The 18,392-nt window shown below is 43.3% G+C and overlaps 1 protein-coding gene across 1 annotated transcript in view; it reads left to right on the forward strand.

The window, feature by feature from the left end:
• The first annotated feature begins 2,921 nt into the window (after positions 1–2,921).
• Positions 2,922–18,392, forward strand: part of LOC120374311 (heat-stable enterotoxin receptor-like) — a 61,177-nt gene continuing 45,706 nt past the window's right edge. Inside the window, exons 1-7 of the mRNA XM_039493770.1 lie at positions 2,922–3,132; positions 4,950–5,062; positions 5,655–5,722; positions 9,910–10,125; positions 12,551–12,672; positions 13,598–13,694; positions 18,045–18,165. Of these exons, the coding sequence (XP_039349704.1) occupies positions 2,922–3,132; positions 4,950–5,062; positions 5,655–5,722; positions 9,910–10,125; positions 12,551–12,672; positions 13,598–13,694; positions 18,045–18,165 (948 nt within the window). The remainder of the gene's footprint in view (positions 3,133–4,949; positions 5,063–5,654; positions 5,723–9,909; positions 10,126–12,550; positions 12,673–13,597; positions 13,695–18,044; positions 18,166–18,392) is intronic.

Genomic DNA, 18,392 nt, shown 5'->3' on the forward strand with positions numbered 1-18,392 from the left:
CATATGGATAAGCGGAAATATGAATAACTGATCAAGAAAGGTCTATAAAACCAAGCAATGAAGCTAAGCATTGGAAAAAGGCCATATAGGAAAGATTATTTGCTTAGAGGTTGACCCTATATTTAGCAACTGGTATAATAAACTTCTATTTTTTCCAAGGAGAGAGGAAGTGTTGTATCTAATGCTAACTGAATACTGCAGGAACGACTAACTATCATATCTACTTTCCAGCACTAGAGGGATGTTAGAGAAGGAAGTAAAAAAGGAGAAAAATTAGATGGTGAGAGATCTATTGCATATATGGGAGTTTGTTTACAAGATCCAGTTTAATCCTATTGACTGCTAGCTTATTTCAGTCAAAATACTACAGATATATTTTAAATGAGTTGTACAACTAAGGTTGTAACACTTGGGCATTATTTATCAGTGGTTTTCAACCTGTGGTCCGTGGACCCTGGGGGTCTGCAGACCGTGTCTAAGATTTCCAAGGAGACTGCATCTCCATTCAACATTTTTTTAGGGGTCTTCAAATGAAAAAAAGTTTAAAACCACTGGTCTATGCTAGTGAAATTTGATTTGCTAACCACTGTGTGTTACTCTTAACATGTTGTAACATAGCATATGTCCATATGCAAAGTTACTTCCATCAGTGCACAGGCATTCAGATCACCATTTAGAAGAGATTTGCTTAGGGTAAAATAGGTACTGTGTCCTTTCTTTCATAAATAATAAGTTGGTGGTTTTTCAGTTACAATTAGTCAGTTTTTCAAATCAGAGAAACTGCCATCACAACTAAGGCTCATTGAGAATATTATGGCCCATTGCAGCAGAAAGGCTAAGAACTGAATGGACCATGGAGACTGAATTCCTCACTTAACACCAAGAGATGTTCCCTTCATGTCAAGGCTGAGGGACATAAGCTGGTGGCAAATAGCTGGTAGATTGTACTACTGCAGCTGGTGGTGTAAGGGTTCCATGCATAAAGGGCCGGATCCAAAATCCATTTAAGTCAATGGGCGTCTTCCCATTAATTTCACTGGGCTTTGGATCAGGCCCAAATACAGGACTTCATCTTCAAAGGCATATTATTATTTAATCCAGCATGTTTTATCAGCACCCTATTCACTTTTTTAAAAAATTAGGAAAACTAGATGCAGAAATATTATGGAAAGTCAGATCAGAGGAGGTAGATGTAATAGTCTTGTTCTCCATATTAAATGCCAAGAAACCTTTTTTAAAATGTAGTGCCAGATTGAGAAATCTGGCTTCTTTATTAATAATGATGGCATACTGCTGCAACAACAGTGTATTAATCATCTGCATTATCTCCCAGGCCATGTACTTTTAGTGTGACTGATGATCTTGTTTATTCCCACACAGAATTGCTGGGAGACAGTGAATTTATGTGTACTGATAGCAGCAAAAAGGGAAGTCCTGCAAGTGGGGCTAAACATAGAAATAAGTGTGGGAACACAATAAGCTTTTAAATTAAAAAATGAAGAGCAGAAGGTAAGGATCGAGAATAAGGAAAAAAGAGAAAAAGAGAAAGAAAGGAAAGAGAAAAGAAGAAAGGGAGAGAAAAGAAAGGCAGGAAGCAGAATGCATCCTGACAGCATTAAACATTGTTCACAAAGACAGTGCCAGTGTCAGTTTGGCAAACATTGAAAGCAGTGCAGGAGTCAAGGTGGGCATCCTATAGGTTTTCTGAAAAATGTGCAGTTCTGGGGCCAGTATCCTATAGACACATGCACAAAGAAAGGAAGCCAAAGTCATATAACGAGCAAGTTGTTTTACCTACAGTATTGGTCCCAAACACATCTTACAGTAGGGATACACAGTCTGAAAACTGCAGTAATTTTTTTTTAAAATAAGGGTGACTCCTGGCCAAAGGAAAGATGGGTCTTGGCTGTAAGCTACAAAGATGGAAGAGGAGAGAAATTACCAGTCTTTACATTTTTTTCTTACCATTTAATTAATACACTGTTGTTGCAGCAGTATGCCATCATTATTAATAAAGAAGCCAGATTTCTCAATCTGGCACTACATTTTAAAAAAGGTTTGTTGGCATTTAATATGGGGAACCTACAGAAATTGGGTCCCTGCATGACTCTTAGCAGCCACATCACAAAAACAATTAACACAATTGGCCCCCTCATTGGTAGTCTCAATAGACTCTGAAAACTGCATTCCCCTAGAGGTGTTTCTCTATAGCAGAGTTGGGTTACATTGCCCAGGGTGATATTGGGGGATTCCTAAAAGATTGATTCTGTGCTGATCCTGGAGGTTTTCAGTCAGACATTTTTTGCCAGCACTAAAAATCATTTTGATGGGAAAAACTAAAGGAATGAAAATGGTATCTTAAAGACATAAAAATTAGATAGAGCGATATAATAACCCCCAAACATAGGGGCACAGCCAAAAGGGGTGATGTGGTAGGGCAAAACAAACACAAAGCAACCATATGTGTTCCTCTGGGGCTTATATGGATCTTTTATTTTATATCCATTTTAAATGGCCTCCTTTTTCAACCCAATTGGCCCCTCCTTCTTTCTCTTCTCTATCCATCAGTTCACTGTGATGCAAAGTTAAAGTGTCCTTATCAGACAAGGTGCCAGTAATCTCTCTCTTTTATAGCCTCAACCTTTTCATGAGCAAACATACAAAGCAACCTTTGGCCTCTCTCCTTTCCTGAGTTCTGTTGCTTTTAATTCTTCACAAGCAGACGTGCCAGTTAGGGTAGATGGGTGTGGGGTGGAGGTGGAGGCAGAAAAGGGGAGAGAGTGAAGGGGTGAAAGAGATACAGTATAGCTGATCGGTGGATATACAACATGAAAATTTGTTTCAGCCTATCCAGGAACAACAACAATGTAGTGTGTGTGTATGTGTGAGCATTGGGCAATGGGTCTAAACTGAGAGGAGTAATGAGGCAACGAATGCTGGGTCCGGACCTCTGGCCATTGCTCCTCTGTCTCCAGCTGCTGTGGCAGGTTGGTGAGGGCAAGTGTGTCAAGGACAATTATGTAATCAATGTGATGCAGCTGAATCACTCAGACCTTCCATGGACCTTCGATAAAATAAAACCAGCTGTGCAGCTGGGACTACGTATCGTAGAAGAGCAGCTGCAGAAGGCAGGTAAGGGTGTGAAGCTGTGTGTTCTTTTCCCCTTTAGAGTTTTTGGGTCAGACTGTGAGCCCTGGCCCTCCCTCAGTCAGTGCTTCTACAAACTGCCCCTTGGAGCTGTTCTTCGGCTGTCCAGTCACCATGTAGATCAGACTATAACTGTCCCCTTCTTTCCAAGCAGTGGAGCCACAGTGCAAGGATTGAACCAGGGATGTTTATGTGCAAGTTGATGCAAACCCTTCCCTGAGTTAATTTCTGAAGATGTTCAGTTGGGATTGAGAACATAGGAACTGCTGAACCAGACCAGACCAGATCAGGGCTCCACTGAGTCCAGTATCCTGGCTCCTCCTCTAGCAGAACAGATCAGTGATCTATCTATTCTGGTAACTTCTATGTTAGATAATGACAGATATGTCAGCCCACTCCCCCAATGATGCACATAACTTTGTAACATTATGATAAAGAAATTTCATCCTGACCCCAGTTGCTGCTCAGATTATTCCCCGAAGTGTGGGGATCAGCAGCCCTTATACCTTTTAATTTAGGTTGCATCACTACAGATGCAATTCTTACTCGTTTTCATATCTAACCTCTCTTTTCAATATCACTAAACCAGTGATTCTCAAACTTTTTTTTTCGTGGACCACTTGAAAATCGCTGACGGTCTCGACAAGCCTCTTAATGATCTTTCCAAATGTTGTTTGTACCATTAGTGAACTATTGTAAAGTGCTTTGGATAAAAGCGCTATATAAAAAAATTAACATTTTTGTTCTACAAATAAAAGCACACAACTCATATTTACATATCAGTAGTTTTACTTTTCTAATGCGATGGATGTGCCCTCTCTCCCCTGCCATGGCAGCCCCCAAGATGGGGCTGGGAAGAAGGAGGGGTCTCTCCCTCTCTTCACCACCGTGGCAGCCCCTGAGCTGGGTCTGGGAAGGAGGGGGGGTCTCTCCCTCTCTCCCCACCACAGCAGCCCCTGAGCTCAGTCTGGGAAAGACGGTTGCTTCTCCCTGGTAGCTGCAGCCCTGGAGCTGGGGTAAGTCGCCTCTTTCTCTGGCCGCTGCAGCCCTGCACGTCTCAAATTCCCCTCACACCCTCTTCTCACCACACTGCTACAGGAAAAATATATCTGATATTCTGTCTCTGATCATGCCCAATACCTGATGCTTCAGAGATGGATGTCAGCCTTCTGTAGTGGAGCTAATTCTGCAATCTTATCCAGTGGAATGGAGGGTAGGAGGAATTGCTTCCCAGTGAACTTTGGGAATGGAGGCATCTTAGTATGCTATGCATGCCTATATTAATGGATGGGCTAATGGGGCCATAGCCCAGGCCCCTCAGAAGACTACACCCTCCCCCAACCCATGGAATTGCAGTAAGTAATGTGATCTGCACTCACTTGCAGTGACACTCAAATTTGGCCCAGTCACTGCTGCATCATGATCAAGGGGCAGCTGGGACAAACCTGAACAGTGTTGCAACCCCAAGTGATAGGTCACAATGCCCAGAATAGGGAGCCAGCCCCAGCCCCAGCCCCATGGGACAGAAACCACTTCTGCAGGGTAAGTGTGGGCTGCACAGAGGTTTTTGAAACTGAGGCCCTCCCACCCTTCCAAACAATTAAAAACATGAAGGGAGGCCTCCGGGGTCAGAGTGTAGCAGGGCTCAGGATATTCTGTCTTCAGGTCCCAGAATGTTCTTAATCTGGCCCTGTTAGTATGAGACTGTACTGCTCTGTGTCATGAATGAACAGAGAGAGACCCTCAGTGCATCAGTGAGTAGATGTGTCTTGTAATGCTATTTCCCATTTCTCCTTCTATAGGAAAAAATGTGACAATCAACGCCACCTATCATAGCTTCAACACATCACTGTACATCTCACAGGGCTGTCGCACCGCCACCTGTGAAGGTGTGGAGGTCATCAAGCAACTCTATGTGAGTACTAGGCATTTCTACAGGAATCCTTTTCTGTTTATGAAAGTGTGTTGAGTGTTGGCTAGAGGCAGGTATAGTGTGTGCTGGGAGCAAAGTACAAGCTTCCTACACAGACACTCAGTTTACCTCATTTCCAATTTATAGCACCCCCTAATTCCTACTGTCTGCCCCATACATCTGTACAGCTAGCCTCTCTTGAGCTACTTCGCTCCTCACCTGCAACTCCAACACAGCTCTAATGATGCATTTTAATTCTGACATGTAGTCTCCCTGCTGTTCTAGACCTGAGCTCCCACACAGCTTTGTCATACACCTCTGTGCAGACCACACTGCCATGCATCATTCTGTCACCTCCTTTCTTCTCTTGCTCCAGATTCATCCTCTTATCTGTTCCCTCATTCCACAGTCCCTTCTCTCACCACTCTGCACTTGCTCAGTGGCAGTTTATTTTGGTGCTCTGTCTTCTCAGATTTCACAGTCTCCTTCTAATCCCCCTTGCCTCTGCCTTGCGCCACATTCTGCATTTCCCATATCAGTAGCCCCTTCCCTCACTTTGCACTCTATGTTGCAAATGCTCTTTTATCTCTTGCAGAATAGCGGCACACTTGGCTGCGTTGTCCTGGGACCCACTTGTACTTATGCCACGTACCAGATGTTCTCGTAAGTATCAGAAAAGAAACATTACTGTGTTCCAAGGAAGTAAAATACTCAACAAAATTGTTTCCTACTCAGACTAGCATAGACACTGAACTTGTGTGTGGGACATACTGCGCTTCACAATCAGGGTCCTACAGAGCTCTTATACCTGGCCGCTACCTCTGGCAAGGATAAAATGCCCCCTATAGAGCTTATTAAGGCAACTGCTTTACCAGGTAGACTCAGGAGAGGAGTGATAATGATTGACAAGTAGTCCGATCACTCAAGGTCTCAGCAGGAGACAGAAATTATTTTGAACATAGGAATCTCTATATTGGCTCAGACAAGTGGTCCATCTAGACAAGTATCTTCTCATTGGCAGTGGACTGTAGTTGATGCTTCAGAGGAAGGTGCAAGAAACCTTGCAGAAGACAGTGCTGGGCTAATGTGCACTAAGAGACGGTTTCCTCCTAACCCCCAATATTTAGAGGTTTGCTCATTCCCTGAAATATGAGTGATTATATGCCTTCCAGAATTCTTGTTTTTTAAAATATATTTACTGTTATATACATGAACAACACACGAGTAAAATGTTGTGTGTATATATAAGTGAAGATATTGTTATCCATGAAATTATGGTCTGACCCTTTTTTGAATCCTGCTACACTCTAGGCCAAAATGATATCGTGTTGCAAGGCGTTCTATAGGCTTTTTGTGCGTTGTGTGAAAAAATATTTTCTTTAATCAGTTTTGAATTTACCTTCTTTCAATTGCATTGAATGTTTCTTTGCTCTTTTACTATGCGTCAGTGTGAATAGAAATCCACCTTCTCTTTTCCACTCACTGTTTTGTATGTTTTTAATCATGCTCCCTTGTATTTGCCTCCTTTCTAAGGTAAAGCATCCCAGACTTTTCAGTCTCGCTCATACAAGAGTTTTTCATGTCCCTACTCATTCTGACTGCCCACCTCTGACCCCATTCTGTTTCTTCTATATCCATTTTGAGGTGGGATGACCAGAACTGAACATATTATTCCTTGTGAGGGTGTGTGATTGATTTATATTATACAGTAATATTACCTGCTTTGCATATAGCAGTATTATAATATTTTCTGTATTACACTCCATCCCATTCCTTAAGCATCCTAGCATTGCTTTTTTGGACTCCTGCTGTACCTTGATCAAAGAGCTTCACTGAGTTGTTTACAATATTTCCCAAGTCTTATTCCCCCACCGACCCAGTTAATTCAGAATGTTTATGAGGAGTTGAAGCTTCTGCATGGCAACGAAGAGCACTAACCATTAAGCAACCAAGTTGACCCAGGGTAAAATGAACAGATTTGGGAACCAAAAGCAGGTTATTTACCTGGCGGTACTCTAAACCAGCCTGGTAAATTTCCATTTTAATAATGAAATCATCTTTCTGGCTTATTGCATCAATTGTCCTCCCGAGCACTGTGCATCCATCCACTGGCTCCCCCTTTTCTACTGCATCAAACATAAGCTACATCGCTTCATAATAATAATGGCCTTTATCTGGAGATAAAGTTAGACAGTAGTTCTGTCATACCAGTGCCAGATAATTCTAATTGCCATATTGTTCAGTACAGTATTTCCTATGAAGTATAAAAGATTGTCCTAAAAGAACTGCAGAATTTTTCTAGTGTAATGTGATAACAGTGCAACATTGCAGAAAATACCTTCACCCATTACAATCTCTCTATGGAAAAAATATAGTGGTGTTTTCATAAATTCACCCCAGGTGGAGGTTTGCCATGTTTGTCTCTATAACCAGGGCCGGCTCCAGGGTTTTTGCCGCCCTAAGCAGCAAAAAGAAAAAAAAGCAAAAAAAAAAAAAAAAAAAAGAGCCGCGATCGCGATCTGTAACTCTACCACTGCCGCTTCAGTCTTCGGCGGCAATTCGGCGGCTAGTCCTTCACTCCGAGAGGGAGTGAGGGACCCGCCGCTGAATTGCTACCGAAGACGCAGCGTGCCGCCCCTCACCATTGGCCGCCCCAAGCAGCTGCTTGCTGGGCTGGTGTCTGGAGCCGGCCCTGTCTATAACCACCACTATTTCCCCTTCCCCAAAATGTCTGGTTGCAGAAGTAAGATTTGTCAATGGCTCTGAGAATCTCTCCTCCAGCCCTGCTCTGTGAAATGCTAAAACCCATTTAAGAAGAATGGCTATTGGTGGCCTGTGATTAATCTGACATCATTCATCTGGCAAAGGATGTCAGCCCACAGTTCATCCAAAACTGGCTTGATGGAAATAACAAGACTTCACTAAACTATTTTAGATAGCCTTAGTGCATAGGCTGGCATTGTACAATAATTTTACCCCCTACATAAGATGAAATGTGATAACTAGTTCTAGAGGTTCTCATATCACACTTAGAGGTTGAGAGAATGATTACACAAGGGATCGGTCAGCAGACAGGTAGCTTTTTGTTTCTAGCTCCCCTCTGGCCTCAAGAAAATGACAATCATCGCCATCTGATAGCTGTTCCATGAACTGTTTAAAATAAGTTGATAGGTTTCAGACCCACTCCTAGCAGCAGACGATGGCATCACAGCAACTATGATGGGTTCCCCCCAGGGTGCCACCCAGAACTGGGGTGCCACTTGGCCCCCTGGCCCACCAGCCTGGGCTCCCTCTCACATTGTACTGCTGTGACATTGCCCTCAGCTATGATTCCCATACACTTCACTCAAGCTCAGTGGTTAGATAAAGCAAAAACAAGTTTATTAACTACAGAAGATTTTTAAAGTGATTATAAGTGATAGCAAACAGATCAAAGAAGATTATCTATCAAATAAACAAAAAATGCAAACTAAATTTGATATGCTAGATAGGGTGAGAATCTGCTCTTCATATCAAATCTAAGAGATGATACAAGCAGGCTGCAGATTCTTAAGGGGCAAGCTGCACTTGCTTTACAGCTCGGAATCCCCAGATGTTTCATTCACAGGCTAGAAATCCCTTTAGCCTGGGTCCAGCACTTCCTCCAGTCCAGTCTTTGTCAGGTGTTTCCAGGAGTCTTCTTAGGTGCGGAGAGAAGAACACCAGATGATGTCACTCCCTGCCTTATTTAGCTTTTTGCATATGGTGGGAACCCATTGTTCCCAAAGCTCAGTTTCCAGACCAGTCTGTGGAAAAATACTGACATCCCAAGATGGAGTCTAGAGACATGTGGTCTCATTACATGTCCTTGTAGAGTCATAGCAGCCATTACTTGGAGGCTGTAGCATTTTCAGGAAGGCTCCCCAGGTGGGAGATAAGCTTCTCTTAAGGCCTATTGTTTTTTCCTAATGGCCCATTGCCCTGAATAGTCCCTTCCCCACCCACTATCTAGACTGAAAGCATCTTGTCTAGTGTGTGTTATCCATCCATCCATGCGTTACTACCAGGGGCGGCTCTAGGAATTGCGCCGCCCCAAGCAGGGCGGCACGCCGCGGGGGGCGCTCTGGCGGTCGCCAGTCCCGCAGGTCTGGGGGACCTCCTGCAGACGTGCCTGCGGAAGGTCCGCTGGTCCCGCGGCTCCGGTGGACCTCTCGCAGGCATGCCTGCGGATGCTCCACCGAAGCCGCGGGACCAGCGGACCCTCCGCAGGCACACCTGCGGGAGGTCCACTGGAGCCGTTGGACCAGCGGACCCTCCTCAGGCATGCCTGCGGGAGATCCACCAGAACCGCCTGCCGCCCTCCCGCGGCACGCCGCCCCAAGCGCGTGCTTGGCGTGCTAGGGTCTGGAGCCGGCCCTGGTTACTACATTTAAAATACAGATACATAGTCAATATTTATAACTTCAGATACAAACATGATACATGAACACAAAATAGGATAATCATATTCAGCAAATCATAACGTTTCCAATGACACCTCATATGACTTATCTTGCATAAAATACATTATAATTATGTCATAATCATTTGGAAGGGTAATGTGTAGTGGAGGCATGCAGTGTACCTATACCGAGGCTAGTTAAATTGTCAGTCGAGCATCATTATGCTGTACTGACATTTTAATTAAAGATTTCGCCTGTTCTTTGGTGGCATGGGGTGGGGTATTATTTCAAATTTAGTTTGTTGTAAAACGAAGTCAGGACACAAAGTGAGAAAGTACTGGGCATGTGAATTATGGTAGCTACCTTGAAGCGACATCAATTCATTTATCAGTCATATTGGTTTTTTCCCCCCTCTCTTCTTCCCCTTAGCGTTGACACAAAATTGGACCTCCCTCTGATCTCTGCAGGGAGCTTTGGGCTGTCATGTGACTACAAAGACAACCTAACTCGAATCCTGACTCCAGCTAGGAAACTGAGCTACTTCTTCGTTGACTTCTGGAAAAAGTCCAATTTGCCATTCAAAACCAGCTCCTGGGAATCCACCTACCTCTATAAGACAAATAACATCACAGAAGATTGCTTCTGGTAAAAACATTCCCAAGTCTCTCCCAGCTACTGTCCTAGAAAACTTGGACTCACCTCTGGCATGATTTCTTTAGGCTGTCCTTAGATTTCTCCCTCTCTCTCTTTCTCTCTCTCTCTCTCTCTATTGCTCTCATAGAATTGAGAGTTGGAAAAGACCAATTAGCCCATCCAATCCCTCTCCTTTCCAGAACAGCAATATTCTGTACAACAGTGGTTCTCAAACTAGGGCTACTGCTTGTTCAGGGAAAGCCCCTGGCGGGCTGGGTCAGTTTGTTTACCTGCCACATCTGCAGGTTCGGCTGATCGCAGCTCCCTGTGGCTGCGATTCGCCGTTCCAGGCCAATGGGAGCTGCAGGAAACGGCGTGGGCCAAGGGATGTCCTGGCCACTACTTCCCACAGCCCCCATTGGCCTGGAGCGGCGAACCGCAGCCACTGGGAGCTGCGATCAGCCGAACCTCCGGACGCAGCAGGTAAACAAACTGGCCCGGCCCGCCAGGGGCTTTCCCTGAACAAGCAGTGGCCCTGGTTTGAGAACCACTGCTCTACACTACATTTACCAGTGTTATATCCAGTCTGCTTGAAAATGTTCCCAAGCTACAGACTTTCATCATGTCCATTGGGAGAATATTTCACAGTCTAATAGATTTCACTGCTTGAGTTTTTGTTGGCATCTAAATTAAATTTTCCCTCTTTCAATTTCATCCCATCACTCCTAGTAATAACCTTCTGTATCATCCTAAGTAATTCCTCTACTTCCTCCTTGATGCCTGATTGTCCCCACACAGGATACAAATCCGTCCAGTTGTTACTTGTATCTTGCTAGGGGAAAAGGGTGTATCTGATGGTTGTGGAAGGAAGGAAAAAAATCAAGCCCTTGGTTTTACACCATTCAAACATTTCTAGACTGTTTAAATCCCTGATGTAAATGGTTATGCATCTGGCTTAACACATGAGAGGTCCCATTTAGTACTACTGATGTGCATATAAGTTTGCAAGTTCAGGGCCTGAGTTAACTCTTTTAATTCTTTCTCACCTTAGTCCCTCCAGTCACTGGTTATTTATGTTACACTGAATGCCTTTCAAACTCTGATCAATGTTCTTCTCTGAATGAAATGACCTAAAATGAAATCAATAGCCTAGGTATAGTCTCACCAGACCATGGCCATAGAAGGATATTATTACTTTTCTGCTCTGTGACATGATACTTCAGTATATGCAACTGCAGGGGCTGCTCTTTCTGTCATTGCATTGTAAAAATCATATCTAATCTGCTGTCCGCTATCACCCTTAGGCCTTGTTCAGTTTTTTAGAGTCTTCTTCATTACCATTGAATTTCAATCAATGATACTGATTTTTTCCCTTTAGTTACAGTACAATGCCTTTTCCCAAGTTGAATCAATCTTATTTAGTTACTTTTTGCCCAGACTTTAATCTTTCTAAGTCCCTTGGTGGTTTTTTTGTTGTCCTCACTGGTATGTACAATTCCTCCTAATTTCATATTATATTGGAATTTCATTAGTATATTTTACTCTATTTTTCATTAATGAAGATGTTAATACAGACTTAATATCAATCTCTGTGATAGTCCAACAGACACTTTACCTGCACAATATATTGCTATTTATCATTACCCTTTGTTTATGTCCCTCAATCAGCCAATTGTCAGTTTGAGTGTGTTCCTATCCCAGTTTGAACTAATTTTTCAAGTAAGAGTGAGACAATTGCTTTATTAACATCCAAATATTACATTTAGTGCACTCCACTCTTTCAGTAATTCAGAAATTAAACTAAAAAAGCAATCAGGTTTGTGTGGAAAGATTTATTCTTTATTGCCCTCTGTCAGGAAAACACATAAGTACCTGCTGAATTTAATGTACCAGGTTAAACACTATTGACTTCAGTGTGACTTAAGCATGTATTGAAGTGCTCTGTTCAATTGGGAACTAAAATACAATCCCAGTTCCATTATCCCTTGGAAAACCACATTTGCTCCTTTGCACTTCAATTTGTATCTTCTAGGATTCCTCAATCTCCCATTCAACCTCACTCACTAGATTTTGTAATTCCTCAAAGTATTCTGTTTTGAAAATTATCTTACTACATGAATGCATTATCTGAACAAACCCGTTATAATACCAGATTTAAGTGGTTCTTGGTCAGGTTCAAAGTTTTCCTTTTTATGCTCACATTCTCTGTACTGCTTTCCCTCCCAAATTCTGTTGTTTAACTTTATTGATGCAGAATGGCTGCTGCATTCCAACCCAGAAGTGGCTACATTTCTGTAGTAGGTGAAGTGATCCTTATGTGCTGTAAACAGTCTATCAGACATTTTAGGATTATTAATGAGGGAAGGTTCTATATAAATGTAAGGCGTTAGCAATATTTTCAGCTGATCTATAACCCGCACTTTCTACCCTGCATCAGGTACCTCAATGCACTGGAGGCTGGAGTCTCATACTTCTCTTCAGAGGTGAAGTTCAAAGAGGTTTTAAGGACACCAGAACAATTAAAGAAAATTGTGAAGGATCAGAACCGGAAAAGCAATGGTAAGGAGAGATGAGAGTTCCCTCTCCCTTGCATGCATGCTGTTGATCTCTGTCTATGCACTACTGCCTGGGTTATGTTCTGGGGAAAATCTTTCCATTTATGGCAGAAAGAGCACAGATACTCTTTTTCCTCTTCTATTTTTGTGAATATGGGAAGATGGCACAGAACTCAATTCCCCTACTGTCTTGATAAAGCATATGGGCATATTCTGCTTGTGGAGGCCTCTTGGGGTAGATTATCTTCTGAAGACATGACACTGTCTTCCTACAAGTCCTGTCCAGTGGAGCATTCATAACCCAGCAGCCCCTGGTCATGGTTTGGATTCCTGTGTCACAAGAATGCCCAGCTTCTCTCTCTGTGTCTGTTTCTCTCACACACACACCCCTTTTGTGCAACAAGGGGGCTCATTTCAAACATGGGGGAATGACCAATCCCTACTGGAAACCCTGGCCATGGTGGTGATGCCTCAGCTCTATTAACAAGTGCTTATGATAATGCTAACCCCTGACATCACTGGGGAGGGGGAGCACGAGAATAAGGAAGCCAGTGACAGACTAATGGTTTATTCTTCTAATGTCCTTTGCCTTAGAACCTTCTATACCATGTTACTGATAGTAGTTTACGCTGCACTCCATCTATGTGCGATTTTAATGCTCATGAAAGGAAGGTGCTGATAATGGCTGGAGTCAGGCATAATGTGAGCAGGTGCTGAGCAAGCTTTCTCCTCCCACTGACTGTGTAGTTCAGTCCTGACCACAACTATCTGTTCTCCTATTTCTGGCAATGCCTCTCAGCCCTGTCTTGCCGTAGCCCTGCTATTCTAGAGTTTATGTTCTAAGAACAGTATGTAAAACTCTATTTGTGCCCCTCTCCTTAATTGTATGCCTCTCACCTTCTCTCCATCTGTCTTTGCCTCATCTGTAGTGATCATCATGTGTGGCTCCCCAGCTGAGGTCGAGACAATCCTAGGGGAAGAGAAAGTGGATGAGGACATAGTCATCATCCTGGTGGATCTTCACAAGTAAAGTATCACCACTGGTTTTCCTTCTGTCCCCACTCCCATTTCCTGCAGGATGGAGCTAATGGAAATAGTGCAAGAGGAACTCTCATGTTGAGGAGACATTTTACTATGAAACATTTCCCAGTCACCTCCTTTTCATAGTCTTCTTGGCCCCCTTTTAGCCAATTATCAAAGCTTTTTGGTGTTTCAACCAGGACGCATCCTCCACATCACTTATTCAATCCATGTTAGATTTTTTTCTAAGGCATCTAAATTTTGGACTGTGATGTCATAATCATAGAGTCATGACCTCACTGCAGGATGAAATTATAGAATAACGGAAATCAAAGTTAGAACCTAGTGTCCTTTCTATCTTCCTCCCTATTACCCCACCAGGTCTGTCTCATTCCAGGTGAGTGCCCTAACCATGGGGCTATAGCATCAGTCTTTCTTTCTGAGCCAATGAATATTTAACTTACATGAAGTGGAACAGCTCCAACAGAAGAGATATACCTTAGAATAGCCTGGTAGCTAATGCACTCAGCTGGGATGTAATTACCACAGTTCAAGTGTCTGCTCTGAATTAGGCAGAGCAGGCCCTAGAACCTAGATGTCTTATAGCTCCTGCATCCTAAGAGAGTGCCATAATCACTAGGCCATTGGTTATTCTATAGTTGGTCATTCTGATTTTTCACAATTTTTTTTTTCAAAGGTCTCAGTTTTGTCCCACAGTAGCATGAGAAGCTTTTCAAATCATGAAATTTCTCGCAGGACTGGAAAACTGTTTCCTACCCAGTTCTACTTAGTTGCATAATTTGGCCAAATGACACATGGGATTTTTAAAAAATCTCCCTACATTTACCATTTCCTCTAGCACCTGGATTGTTTTCTTGCTATTCTGATTTTCCAGTTTGTCAGACATATATAAAAGTGTGAGAGAGAGGCAATTACCAGGCCAGTTATTGCACTGACCTCCACAGCAGTGATCTCAATGGGATTTCACAAATACAAGATTCTGACTTCATTACAGGATGGAACAGCAGCTGGAGGCCTAGAAGTTTTCACTCAAACACATATCTGCAATAACAGGGAAGGGAGTTGTTGTCAGTAAGTGTTGATGGCATTGAGAGAAATGGTCTTTCAGGTTTGCCCTAGGATTAAATCCCTCTTTGAAACATACTAAGCTTGGATGTGAGCAAGTATATAAATCTGAAGGAAATCAGGTAGCAGTAGTGTATTGACCATCTCTTTGATGGTATGTATAGGACAAATTTTTTATGGATGTTAGAATGATGTAAGAGCTATTGAAAATATCACAAAACAGGGTACTATTCATGGTACTCTAAATATCCTGTGACTATAAGTCACCAGTTTCAATCAGGTCCATGCCATCGCTGGCAGGCAAAAAAAACCCAGGAAAACTCAGATTAGGAATGGGTTATGGAGCCTTTCACTGGTTACAGTTCTATGTGAAATGGACTGATTATCTCAGTTCAATATCACTAAGACAATATATGCTAGCTGGTTCCAGTAGTGGTAACTTCAAAGAGGCCAAGAATCCCCAGGACCATGGAGTCTGAATGCCTCTCAATCCTAGAGCTGGCCTCTCTGGGTCAGGACTGAGGCACTAAAGGAGTAGTTTAGTAATCTAAGATCTAGGTTCAAACACCTCTTGGAATCACAGGTTAAAGTTCCAACAGGCTCAACTCAATCTTTCCTCCTCCAAAGGGAATACATGAAGTAGCCTGCAGTTCACTTGGTGTGTGTGTTTTCAGATGACACCTTTAAAATGTGGAGTCCTGTAAGCGTTGTGTTGACACTTTCCATAAGATCAGGGGGATGCCCTTGTGTCCTTAGCCACAATTTCCCTGCCTTCACTAGCATGCAGAGTGGTGTCTGAAACTAGTTGCTTCTCTCCCACACCCGGCTTCCTATATTTCAGTGGTGTTGTGTTGATATAGTTGTAAAGAGCAGACTGGGGAGGAAGATGTACTCCTGGTTAAGGCACACTCCTTGGATTTGGACACTTGGGCTTCATTCCTGGCTCTGCCACAGACCTTGGGCACGTCACTAAGGGTTGGTCTACATGGCACTGGCAAAGCATGTTAGAGAGTATGATTGATAAAGCGCTTCAATGAACAGTGCTCCTATGCCCTGCATGGACCCTTCTGGAACAACCTAAAAGGATTATGTTAACATGATCTAAGTATCTTTTAGTTCATGCCAGCAAGGTCTACATGGGGCAGTTAAAGCATTTTACAAATCACACCCTTCTAATACGCTTTGCCGATGCCATATAGACAACTTCTATAGAGGTGTTTTGAAGATAAATTCATTTATACGTGGCCCCGCATCACCACCGTGTGTATAAATATTTACAGATTGGGTGGTGTGTGCAGTGATAGCACAGACTAAATCGCCACTCTGCCCGGGATGGGGGGGATGAGATGATTTTTTTCGCTCTTCAGTAGGAGGATTGGAGCCACCACTGCAGTTGCTGCAGCATGTGGTCTTCTGACAGGGCCAGCTGCCTCAATGCTGCAATGCCCTCCTACCATTTGCTGCTGCTTGTTTTTGATTTTAGCATAACCCTGTAGTTATGGGATGTCTCAGATCAGGCCTTCTCATACACAAACACAGAAATATGCTAAATCCAAACAAGCAGCAGAGGGTAACTGGGTCAGGCCTCACTTTACTCCAGTGGTGGCGTTCCCCAGATAGCTCTGTGGATTTAAATTCTGTTGGGCCAAGAGCCCTCTGCCAGCCAGGACTCAAGCATAGATCATGTTGATCTATAGAACTAAGTCAGCCATTGCTCGGAGGGCTCTTGCAGAGCTACTAAATCCTGTGGGCCCCAGGGAATTTTCCCTATTGTTCATTCCTAGCCTGATTGTAAAGCGCTTTGAGATCCCTTCAGGGTGAAAGGTGCAGCATGAATGTCTGAGGATATTATTAAGGGCAGGGGCAGTGGGTATGGGGCCACGTGGGGAAGCTGCTGCTGCCTCCTGTACTTGGGCTAAAGCAGTGCCATAACAAGGGCGAGGTGAGTGAGGCACTTGCCTCGGTCGCACAAAACAGAGGGGCGCAGCTCTACCACGATCGGCAGCGCTTTGGCGGCAGCTCTACTGCCGCTGCTTCTTCGGTGGCGGGTCAATGAGTCCTTGTCGGAAGAAGGACCTGCCACCGAATTGCTGCTGCCACTAAATTCATTCTTCGGTGGCAGGTGCTTCTCTCTGAGAGGGACTCAGGGAACCACCGCCGAATTGCCACCGAAGAGCCTGGAGCCGACCCTTGTCTGGGGCACAAAAATTCCTTGTTACGGCTCTGGGCTAAAGAGAGGACTTTGGACTCCAAAGCTCTTACTCTGGCACTAAATTCATTCTGAAAGTTAAAAAGACAAGAATGAGCAATCAAATGTGGGTTATGAGAGGAGATTCACAAAAGGAGCTTTTAGCAATCCAACTGTACCAATACAATGATATAATACTGCCCCTTCCCATTGATACTTATAGTCAGTTTCCTCTCAGTCATGCTTTCAGCAAGTGGTTCTCAGACTGTGGTTTGTGGAGCACTTCTAGATGGTCTGCAGAGCTGCTTCTGTCATGAAGTGAAGTAGCAGCCATCTTCAAGCAGTGGCCCACCCTGCTAGTGTAGCTCATCACCAAACTTTGATGGTTTCCACAGACTCTTTTAGCTCACTAAACTAAGGAAAAACAAGCCAGCCCTTCTCTCCACCCTGCATAGCTATTTCATATTTTTCTTGGCCAAGTGTTTCTTTAGTGTAAATTCTGCTGTGATCAAGTTTGTAAAGGACACCAAAATTAGGAAGATAGTAAATGCATCAGAGGTCAAAAAAAAATTGACCAGTAATCTGGAGAGATTGTAGTAATGGAGTCCTCAGACATCAAGAAGAGACTCGGGCCCAGGTATTTAGGGTCCTAACTTCCACTGATTTTAATAGACGTTAGAAGCCTAGATAGTATTTTGGATCTGGGACTCAGTCTCTCTGTGTGTAAAGTGCTTCAAACAGGGACAGAAAATAAACAGCGCAGAAACAAAGCAGGGCAATAGAATCTATTTAGTCATATGTGTTTATTTTTATCTGGTCTCTTCAGATCTGTCCCAATATTACCATTTTGTGTAGCTAAACATTATAGCTGCCATAGGGATAGTGTGAACAATGGAAAGGGATGTATCTACCACAGTGAAAAGTGATTTACAATGTCAAAAAGTTTGAGAACCACCATGTGAACCTGTTAATCAAGAGTTCCTTTTGGGGAGAGGGGGAAGGTCTCTCTAGGTATGCAGAGCTGGAGGTCTCCCCTGCTCCGGCTATCATTGTCCCTGAAGCACTTGTGTTTTTCTTTGCAGCAACATCTACTTTCAGAACAACACCAAATCAGACAGTTATATGCGGAATGTCCTTGTCTTGACGCTGCCACCACCCGAATTCCACACACCGAATTCCACAAATTCCACAGAAGAACACCTGGTAACCGTTCTATTTCATAGCTGATCATTTCATCCAGCTTACCTGTGTTCAAACAAGAGTGTTCCAAAAAAATAAATAAAAAGGCTGCTACTGACTGTACTCATCCCACAAAACAAATTAATCACATTGCAAAACAGCAGCATGGTATAGCAATGTTTAGCTCTTCATGTCATGACATTGTGACAATGCCGGATAACATCTCATTCTCCTGCTGTAATCTGACATCA

Source organism: Mauremys reevesii, linkage group 1 (assembly GCF_016161935.1).
Source record: "Mauremys reevesii isolate NIE-2019 linkage group 1, ASM1616193v1, whole genome shotgun sequence".
NCBI classification, from domain to species: Eukaryota; Metazoa; Chordata; order Testudines; family Geoemydidae; genus Mauremys; species Mauremys reevesii.